The 10,885-nt window shown below is 48.1% G+C and overlaps 3 protein-coding genes across 3 annotated transcripts; 1 reads left to right on the top strand and 2 right to left on the bottom strand.

Annotated features, from left to right (window-relative positions):
* Positions 1 to 4,739: 4,739 nt before the first annotated feature.
* Positions 4,740 to 5,965, top strand: H6S33_009438 (uncharacterized protein; the record flags this gene model as incomplete). Its single annotated transcript, XM_044840834.1, has 2 exons — positions 4,740 to 5,706; positions 5,775 to 5,965. The coding sequence occupies 2 exons, from the start codon at positions 4,740 to 4,742 to the stop codon at positions 5,963 to 5,965; spliced, it is 1,158 nt and encodes a 385-aa protein (XP_044698253.1).
* Positions 5,966 to 6,210: 245 nt separating this feature from the next.
* On the bottom strand, positions 6,211 to 6,828 carry H6S33_009437 (uncharacterized protein; the record flags this gene model as incomplete). Its single annotated transcript, XM_044840833.1, has 1 exon — positions 6,211 to 6,828. The coding sequence occupies one exon, from the start codon at positions 6,826 to 6,828 to the stop codon at positions 6,211 to 6,213; it is 618 nt and encodes a 205-aa protein (XP_044698252.1).
* Positions 6,829 to 7,840: 1,012 nt separating this feature from the next.
* H6S33_009436 (uncharacterized protein) lies at positions 7,841 to 10,360 on the bottom strand (the record flags this gene model as incomplete). The annotated part of the gene is made up of 9 exons (XM_044840832.1): positions 7,841 to 7,987; positions 8,054 to 8,158; positions 8,275 to 8,612; positions 8,696 to 9,122; positions 9,178 to 9,421; positions 9,480 to 9,589; positions 9,662 to 9,931; positions 9,990 to 10,176; positions 10,242 to 10,360. 9 exons carry the CDS (start codon positions 10,358 to 10,360, stop codon positions 7,841 to 7,843), a joined length of 1,947 nt encoding a protein of 648 aa, XP_044698251.1.
* Positions 10,361 to 10,885: the final 525 nt, after the last annotated feature.

The raw sequence follows: 10,885 nt of genomic DNA, 5'->3' as shown, positions 1-10,885 counted from the left end.
TGGGTTTGCATGTAGCGATTGGAAGTATTTGTAGTTCTTTTTCTTTCTGTTCGTTGCAATTGTCTTTCTTTGTTTGGTGTCTTGTTGGCTATCTGCAGACATTCTGCGCCTTGGATTGATATCAAGAGAGTCGCACACAAATAATCTCATCTGATATCGACATTTAGCAAGTAGATCTACTCTATGCTTGGCTTAGATGCGGTTCGGGCATTACCTAGCTTTACCAATCACTGTCCACGACAGTTATGCACGAGCTCTCCCTGCTCTCATGCATTTATCACGGTTATCCACCCAACCACTGTTCCCTTTATCACGTCCCGGCCTTCATCCATCAGGTGTGGTCTCGGATATCAAGAGGTATGATACCTTCCTCAGCTGGCGATCCAGTTTCCCTCTTTTCAATGGCCGCTACTTCAGAGCGTCAACTCTGATGCTAGTTAATGTTAGTTGTGGTGAAATCCTTGTTGCTATTAGTCGTAATCATCACTCGGGCCATGATGCATCATGAGTGGTCACTCGGTTGGTCTTGGCATTTGAGGGTTTAGAATATAGACGTTGCATGCCCGACAAAGACGTGGACACCAGAAATGTCCAGAACACCACCGGCTATTGACACCATATGGCATAGTATTTTTAATGGACAATGTGATTATCGCCCAACGTACTGGAGGCTGCTACCAGTGATGTCGAATCACCTAGGCTTGGGGAGCCTGATCTAACTTACTCCCGTCCCTCGAACTGCACCGACCCTCACAGCTTTTTTAGGCTTGGTAATCATCCCAAGCAGGAAATCAGAACTCCTGGGAGAGGACTAGTCCAGGTTACAGCGCTTCAAGGTACGACGAAAGCGGCGACGGCAACACCTAGTATGGCGTTAGCAACGAATATGATGTAGTGATACTGCTGCCCATAATGGCTAAATAGCCGTGCCCGGAAAACAAAGGAAGGGTTGACTGCGGATATTTCATTCAGCAGATTAAGCCTTCCGTGATGAGGGGCATGGTCGAAGTGAATCATACCGAATCCAAGATAAACAACCGTCAGCCTAGGAGGATGACAGGGGCGGATTTTCGATTTACATGGGACTTTTGACAAGAAGTCACGAAAATTTGGGGGCTTAAAGGACATGTAGAGTGGAGTTTACAAAGAGGATACGAGCACACCTAGAACTCTTCTGAACGTGGCATCTTGTTTGTAAGACTAGAGAGGGCAGACTTCCCCGCTGGGCCACCAGCGATACTGGATAGGCTCCCGTCTTACCAAGAGTAGCCTAGTGCCGCCACGTGCACGACAGCCTGAGATCCGACAGGACAATTGGGTTTGTTCTTGTTTAACAAGTGCTACTTGTGGCCCGGACAACCAAAATACCTAAACAACTCTGAAGATATGGACTCCAATCAGGACATATGGTCAAGCCGGTCTGCTGGGAACTTGCATTGAAATGATGGAAAGGAATTCTTGAGGCAGACAGTTGCAATACCTTCGTTTCTGGCTGATTCAACATTGAGATTTTCCATTTATTCAGAACAGCGCGATGTAAACTATAGTACTATGAAATAAAGGCTAGTACGGGGGAATTAGTAGCCTGATATCAGACCGGAAGCTCTTTCAAAAACTATTTTCCGGCAGAAATCGCATCAAGAGTCAACTAAGGTCGATACGGAAGTTACTGTCTATCATTTATAATAATTGAGCCAAAGCAACTCAATCGGCCGGCTGGCCGATGAAAACAGCAACATATCACATTACTCAACAGAAAAGGGATAAACAAAACTCTCCAACCAGCCCAAAGAAACGATGGATGAAGAAACCAACCCCGCTTACGCCGGCGCAAAACTAAGAACCCAACTCCCTCTCGTCCGTCAATTTGTAAAACCTCCCCGAACACGCTCCCTGCACCCTGCCCCTCGCTAACCTTGCATTCACTATCCTCTAAGTATACGCCCATCTCAATCCTTCCCTCCGAAGGTCAATCAGATATTAATATATTCCTCTTCCTCCGGCAGCCAGCGGCGGGAGCTCTCACTAGCACTACTGATCCCTGGAGATAAATTGATGGAGTCGTCACATGCACGGTTTGTACTAGCTGGGTGTAGAAAATGAATTAGTGGCGGATGTGTTACTGTGGTCCCTCACTTTGGAGGATTTCAAATGATCGAGTTCTACACGGATGAGCTTCTATTCCCTGCTAAACTGGCGCTTAGCGCCTGCGAATGCAACTACCTGCATCCGCACTAGGAAGAAAAAATACACCGAGCCTAGCGACATAGCCGCAAGAAAGCTCTAGTACTTTAAACTTTTCTTCCTTCTAAAAAGAGTCGGATAGGCGGCAGGCCCGCTCTAGCGATCAGGGCTTCAAATGTGGTTTCTAGCGAATTGAACCGGGGAGGTGGTACCGTTACATGTATTTTAAGCGCGAAACGTCTCGCGTTACATACATACATAACCACTAGCTACTAGCAGCTATCAATTTTAATATTGTGGAAAATACCCCTAGCACATGCGGATTGGGGCTATAGAGATACATGTAGGTGCACATGTAGTATGTTGTTGCAATTGCGCGGCCATGGCTTCTGGGTCTGGTTTTGTGGGTGAGGCGCAGATGTCTCTTGATACATTCCCTATATATTGCTTAAATACGGGAGTAACTTCAGAGCCGACTAGCCGACTACATGTAGCTATAGCTGCGTATCAGTCACCTCCACTACGATAACTGGCCTTATAGAGCATGGATTTGCGGGTGGCTGTAAGCGCTCTTTTCATTTCTAACTTTCATGCTGAGCGCTCAGCAGGTTCACAGACCGGACTAGACTAGGGGAGCCGGTCATAATCGGACCCCTTTTACAGCCCGGTATCTGTACGACGTTTAACCAGGCGTCAAGGCATCGTAGGCAGCAATCCCCCATGATCATATGATTCAAGATCGCATTTTCTGACACCCAGAGCTGGGCTGAGAGAGAATATGCCTTGCTGGGTAATAGTGAGTGGGGCCGACTTGATCTTTTTATAGACCCTTTGAAAAGTCATGGGAGCTATGAGAGCATAGACATTCACTTATTAAATATATTGGTGGTGTCATGACTTAGAATCCTGGCTTAGATATGAGTAGTTTTGATGTCATAGCCTTTATGAAATTAACCACTCAGTGCTAGGGTGGAGTTATATCTCAAATCTTAACTAGGACCCATTTATGGTCTTATTCCTGGTGAGCCTAACCCGCTAGAGTTCAAACTCTGCCTTATGCCGAATAGACCCATGACCACAACTTGCATTAACTTAGTCCTCGAAGCTTCTAGCTCTGGTTTCGACAGCAATCTTCTAGAAGAATATCTAACCTCTACGATAGCTCAGATGACAGTGCCCAGTCTCTAGAGCTGTCGTAATCCGCAAGTAACCAACCAGAAAACGAATGGCTGTCTGGTTGCCTCTTGCTGCAAAGCGAGAGGTTACGGGTTCGAATCCCGTGTCCCCTACCCCCGGTATACCCATCTTGCCGGTCGGGCTGGATTTTGGAAGTTTTCCCCAGTCACTTACTCAAATGAGGGCGGCGGTAGTCCCTTGAACGTCGCCATAACCTTAGAGTTGCATGCGAGTATGAGAGTTTATTATTATTATTATCAACCAAAAAACGAGACGCGTGAATCAGATCATGGAATATCACTCGCACATAAACGCGCCAGGTGCGACTTCATGAACCTGTGAACAAGAAGAAAAAAAGGAAATCGTACTTTTATTCAGGCTTATCTTATCGTCAGTTCATCCCTTAGAGTATCTCTTGATCGAAAGTGTCGTTTCCGCCGCTACTCGTGATCGGGTTAGTTTATACACCAATGAGCTGTGTAGTTCGTAATTACCGTAAGAATTTTGAGCTGTGGGAGCGCGGATCTCTTTCACGGGTGTGGGTATTACCTTCTGTATTGGATATGGGGTGCATCTGGTGGTGCTGTGTGTATTTGATTTTTTCCTGATACCGCTATCCTGGTTTAGTAGCGGAAAACCTCTTGGTAAGGTGAGGTGTATGAAGCAGTCCGCCCATATTGGGGGTATCTCTACTCTGTAATGTTGGCATCGGCGCCGTATGCTGACCGCTCCCATAATAGTACAAAGGAGAATATTGCAAATACGTACCTCCTCCGCTTCGAAGTCTTCGGCACCGGGGAGTTCCTCAATAGCCATCAACCCTCCAGCTAGCATAACTCGACCTCACTGTCGGCCGGCCACTGGCCCCTCCGGCTCCGCAGCCAGAACCGACTACAGCGCCATAGCCTCTCAGTCCGTTATCGCCGCACATCGTATGCGGGCGACACGGTTGTGTACAGCTTTAATTGCGGGCGGTACCCGGGCTTGGGGGATCTTCTGGGCGCATTGGTTGCATCCTACCGGCGGGGAGCGGCGTGCCAGACGGGAGGAGGGCGGCGTCGGAGAAGGCGTTGTCGATACGCGAGGACGGGTGGCCGGAGTTAGGCCGGAGGGGTCGGGGGTGGGGGGTGGGGGTGGGGGGTGGGAACGAGTGGGGTTTCTGCGGGTTTGTGCTGCTCCCTTGTCAGTACATGTATACTAGCAGTGGCCACTTCGCGACCGCGAAGGAGGGTTCTAGAAACATGCCAGTGGGCGGGTTACTGCTGCAACTTCAAGTTGGGCGGGTTACTGTTGCTCCAATGATGAATAAATAGAGCCAGAAAATTTCTCTTATCCACTTCATTCATCGTCATCAACAAACAATTCATCATCCACAAACAATGTCTACTACTACTACCCCCATCATGTCTGCAAAGAGCAATAAAACCGCCAAACTTCCTGCCAAGCCTCATGCCAAGCGCACTCCGGCTGCCAAGCCTCCAGCCAAGCGCACACGGGCTACCAAGGCTTCCAAAACCGCCGAGAGTTCTAAAACCGCAGAACTTTCTGCCAAGTCTTCCGAAACCGTCAAGCCTACCGAAATCGCCGAGCTGGTTCCCAAGCCTTCTGATTCTGGCACCCCTGCTGCCACCGTCAAGCCTACCGCTAAGCATCCCGCCAAGCGCACCCGAGCTGCCAAGGCTTCTAAGAGCGCCGAGAGTTTTCAAACCGCCGAGCTTCCTGCCGAGCCAGCTGCCAAGCAAGTCGATACCGCGGAGCCAGCTGCTGAGCCTTCTGCTTCCGGTACCCCTGCTGCCAAGCAAGCCGATACCGCGGAGCCAGCTGCCGAGCCTTCTGCTTCCGGTACCCCTGCTGCCAAGCAAGCCGATACCGCTGAGCCAGCTGCCGAGCCTTCTGCTTCTGGTACTCCTGCTGCCAAGCCTTCCGATACCACCGAGCCGATTACCAAGCCTTCCGATTCAGGCACCCCTGCTGCCAAGATTTCCGAATCCGGAAGGCTTGGTACCAAGCCTTCCGAAACCCGCCCCATTCAGTATCATGAGTCAGCTGCTGAGGCATTAGTAATGGGTGGTGTTACCAATACGGCTACTGCTAAGAAATTGGCTAGTATAGATTGGATTAGACCTGTTATGGTTAAGGAAGACAGGGGTCTTAATATGGCAAGGCCAGTTAATGTTGAGGCTATATTGGGATACAGTAGGGGTGAACTTGCAGAGGCAGTTTGTGACTGTTGTACTGACAGTAAGGGCCCTTTTATTGAATGTGTAACTGTGCAGGGTATGTTTGCAGGTAGTTGCACCAATTGCCACTACAATAGCCAAGGCAAATATTGCAATTTTCGTCCTGGTATGTAATCTACAATTCCTACAATGTCTTACAATGTGTTTACAGTGACTTACAAACATATACAACAGAAATTAAACCTCGCGAACGCTCTGCACCCATTGCAAGCTCTTCTACAGTTACTGCGGAGGGTGCAGACAGGTATAGGAGAGTTGCAAAGAGGAAGCGGTCCACTACCAAGGAAAAATGGCTGAGGCTTTTGATAGCGGTGGAGGGAGTGGCTGATGCAATTGAGGATATCATGGACGAAATGGAAGATTAAATGTAATCAGACTCTAAGTTAGTTAGAAACATTTCCAATAGCTTTAACAATAGAAAGTTTGTGTTTGCAACTCTCGCAACTATCTTACAGCTGATTACAATTGATATTTCTTTTCTGCAAGTTTATGCAAGGAGTTGTATGTGATTGTAAGCTTTGATTTGTTCCTGCAACAGTGTAATAAATACCGTAACTCACTGCAATTGAAAGATATAAGACAGTAAGGGGTATTCTATAATGTGCAACTATCATCCCCTCAACAGTACCTCCGGATACACTATGTTCTCAGTTTCCCTACCCCTCTCCTCTGTTTGCAAGATTTGTAACTTATTGACGTCTGTTGCCATTGACAAAGCAACATACAATTGTCCATGGGTAAAAGATGAAGTTCGTAAATCGATCCTCACAATGTCAAGTGATTGTCCCTGTACCTTATTTACTGTCATTGCAAAACACAATCTTACAGGAAATTGTTTTCGAGTTAAGATGAAAGGCAACTCCCCTTCGGTTGTAGAAAGTTTGATGCGAGGAATAACCTTCACTTGACCATCATTATCGCCTCCCAATATTTGCACCTCAATGCAGCGTCTTTCCATACGAATTACGGTCATTCTAGTCCCGTTGTAAAACCCTTGCTTTGGGTATAGATGGCGCAAAAGTATAACTGGTGCGCCAATCTTCAATCGCAAATGAGAAGGTGGTAATGCAGCTGGATTCAGGTTTTGCAAATACTCTGCAGGGAGTTCGTTTGATGCTTCTTCTGAATTGTTGAAGTCTGCGCTATCAATAGAATAATATGTCTTAGCTTCACCATTAAGTGTATTGAGAACAATATCATTGAAATCCGCAACTAAATCATTTCGCATTGCAAGTATTGCACGTCCCATAAATGCCGTATAATTGCTGTGAGCTGATGTGACTATTGCTGCAGGGAATACATGCTCGCAGAGATCTTCAACTGTTGTGCAAATAGATATGAATTCCGGCAAACGTATTCGACCGTTTCATGGTGGATTGTAAGATAATTGTAAGAGCCAATTGGCAAATTTTTTATTTGTTTTTCTTTCCATAACTCGCATATTTGTTTTCAACAAAAGTTGCTGAAAACGCTTGGCAGTAGACATTATTGTGAGGTATGGATGTTTTTGTTAAGATAATTGAATTGAAAGATGGTGGGGAATGAAATTTGTGGTCAAGAAGGTGTAGTTACCCATCCCTTGAAAACCGGGTTTTTCTTTCTTTGGTTACCCTACCTCCCCAACCTGTTCCCATCCCATAAAAATACTATTGTTACCGCACCTCTGCACCCCTGTCACCAACCCCTGTCCAATTCCGAAAACGGCTTAGCTTCTTATTTTTGAGAAACACTGTATTGTAGTACTATATAGATAACTGCTGCTCGCCGGCGGTTGGGGTGTGTGTTTGCGGGGATGTAGAGTGTGCACTGACGTGAGATCCGGCTGCGGCGGTGCGGGGTGCGTGTGCGGGGTGCGTGTGCGTGTGCGGGAGGAGGTCGGGTGATCGGGTTGGGGCCACTAGATTTGGAGCATGGATGAGATGGAGAACCGCGCTTGCTCAGGTGAGTTTAGGATATTTATTGCATAGAGAGTACGTATGATGCATTTACGCGAGTGATAGTCCATGATTCGGTCAAGCTGCTTGGCAGTTCGGCAACAGAATTATTCTCCATTAGATAAATACATAAATATACATGTATGCAAGCAGCCACATCACACATCACACAGTAGAGTACGTGACCAATAGCCTTCAACACGTCTGTCTCTCCACGGGATGACTCTTCACCCAGCCAACCACTGCAGAAACCCGAGTAAACCAGCCTACTACCCCTCGCACATCCATCCCCCTCCGACTACTTTATTAATTGACGGCTACTTGTAGTCTGCTGCCTCTCGACGAGGTGATGATGATTGAGGCCGGTCTTCGGGCAAGACCACTAGTCGTGCTCGAGAACCTACCGTTCCCCAACGCCGTCATAGCGGTAGATGGGTAGTTTGGGTTCACAATCTTCACATCCCATATCAGGATCAGCACTCTAACTCAGGATGGTGTGATAGAACGGATATACTGTACCCCCAAGGACAGGATAGAAGACCCATCGGTCACGCTGCTGCGAGCCTCGATCACCAATGTGCCGGTACCCCTCCTGTTTGAGTAAGTTTGCGAGACGAGAGTTATCTAAACAATCATTCCCATGCACGTTAACGTTAGCAACCGTCTCCTCTGAAAAACGATTCTCATAGAGAGTCTATCTAGTATCTCCGGCCACAACGCCATCGGGGAAGAAAGCTTACCACGTCCGGTGACGGTGCCACGACGTTAACCGTTGCACTATCCTTGCTATTCCCAGCCGCATTGCTGACCGTGAACTGGAATACCAAAATCGTCGCCGTACCCGGCGCAGTAAACGTACAGATCTTTCCATCCGTACTACAGCTAAGTGCCATCGCTGTCCCAGTACTGGCCTGCAGCCATTTATACGTGAGTGTATTCTCTGGGAGGTTCGAGGTGTCGGTGCGGCCACTGAGGGTTACTACTTGTCCGCCGGTGACAGACATGTCAGGACCAGCGTTAGCTACCGGGATTACCGGGGCTACATTATTGCAGACAGGAGCTGCATCGGCTCTAACACCTATATGTGGATTTCCGGTTAGTATATTTGTGGTATTACACAAATTCTGCACTAGCAAAGAGGTCAGGAACCGGGGAACATACCTGGCCATGGATCCAACCGCCCTACAATGGGACCGCTTGGGTCTTCCGCCGCTCCGGGGATACCGCCCAGCCATGGCCCCGCACCCTTCGCTAGCCATGGTAATTCATCAAAATCAAACACAACCTCTGGGTTCCCAAACAGCACCAACTCTGGGAATATAAACCCATCATCCATGATTGGCTGTACATACTGTCCAGCGGTTATATTGTTCCCATTGAGCATACTTGCCGACGGTACCCTTGCTAGGACCTCCCTGGAAGATGGCGTGATATCAGGCGTAGGGCGGTAGCGCCATTGCCCGCGACGGCCGTTTGGACGGGGGACGACGGATGAGAGAAGACGCTCCGTTGTGACGCCAGTGCATGGGTCAACATCGAGAGCGTAAACCTCGACGTTTTGTGTTTGGTCTGTTGTGTAGCCCTCAATCTACGCAATTGTCAGATATTTGCTAATATGCGGGTATTGGATCATGAGCTCTCACTCGGGTCTGTGCGAACTCGCCGGCGGGGTTGCCAACGATACCATATTGCGCCTCGGTGATGGCAAGGTAGACGGGCTTTGTACCAGGCGCGGTGTAGAAGCCGAGGTTAGCCTCAATAGAATAGGCCGCGACAAGGTTGGTGTCGACATAGACACCGCTGTAGGTTATGAAGTCGCCCACCATGAATGGTGCAAAGAAGTTTGGGTCTGGTCTACCGGCTGCAACCGGAGGGGCATCGAATTGGCTTTTAGGGATGTGTTAGTCTTCAGAAAAGAGATGAGCCAGGAGAGAAGGGGGTATACTAGACGCTCAAGGGGATGTTATTTGTGTTCTTCGGACGGTTCTTAGACGGGCAGAGGAGGTCCTCCGGCTCCGTGGCGGGATTAGTCCTAGGAAGGCACATCGGGAAGCCCTATATCACACAAATTATTACCAACAGGCCCTCCCACATTCCACTATCTCTAGCATGAACATATATACTAACAGTAGCTGCCCTAATTGACGGATTATCCGTATCCGCCGTCATCAACCGCCAGGCATTATATACCCTCCCAAACCTGCCGACTGGATCATTGATAATGACTCGCGTCCCTGTGGGTACCGGGTTCGACGCATCGGGCCAAGTACCACCCACATACATCACTCCTGAAGCGTAGTCGATCGCGGTGATAAAGCCGGTAACAGCGTGGCCAAACTTTTGGGAGATGTAAACCATGCCCGCAATGTAAACGCCATTTTTACGGTTGGCGTTAACCTATCATCCGAGTGTTGGTAATGAGCAACGAGAGAGAACAAGATGGGGTGCTACTGACCGAAACTTCCCATTCTGTGACGCCAAAGCGGGGGAGGTCGAGGGCTCCGGCAGAAGTGAAGAGCTCACTCCAGGAGACAGTGATAGAGGGAAGAGTCACGAGGAGATTGCGAGGAATGATAATATTCATGCCATTGACGCTGAGGGTGCCGCCGGAAAGAATGTCGGAGATATTGTTGACAGTTGCTCTAACACCAAGAACCAAAGTAAGTTTCTGTCCGACTAACTAGTTGTATTTGTGGGAATAAACTACGCTTGCAGTACTCCGATAGTGGAAAAAGGACTTGGGTTGTATGGGTCTGCGGTTACTTGGCCCAGCGTGAGCTGAAGCAGAAAAGTAAAGAAACAGAGGATACTGATTGCGAGTCGCATGTTTGCAATTCTGGAGACAAAACTGCCAGTGTAGGATCTTGGAGATGTGAGGTCTGAGCTGGACTTGGGGCTGTGAAGAGGAGCATCTTATAGATTTTTATCTCCCCATTTCACGATACATGCTAACACGAATTCTGCCTAACGCCACGCGAGACTTTCTTTGAATGATAGAAATATACCCAAAACATTAATTTAGGGTATCTTGGTGTCGGCATAAAGTTTATAATTTGGAACTTAATCTTGAGTGAGACATGGCATCGTTTGCGCATGTCTCTGACTCAAGTCAACCCTTGATGCCTGGCAACATGAACTATAATCGCATCATGCGCTTGGAATAGACCTCGGGTGGCTTGCTTTACAGACATAACAACCAAATACTCTACCAACTATTCTACAGTGTTTACTCGAACGGACGGGGCCTTGCAATGGGGGTGTTTCCCCAAACATTCTACGATTACATACTGCAAGACATCACCAGCCCCCATTGGGAGCCAAAGATGGAAATAGTTTTAAACATCGGACGGC

The sequence above is a fragment of the Morchella sextelata genome (assembly GCF_020137385.1).
Source record: "Morchella sextelata strain SCLS chromosome Unknown scls_3, whole genome shotgun sequence".
Taxonomy (NCBI): Eukaryota; Fungi; Ascomycota; class Pezizomycetes; order Pezizales; family Morchellaceae; genus Morchella; species Morchella sextelata.
This window is presented reverse-complemented; position numbering and strand designations above follow the sequence as displayed.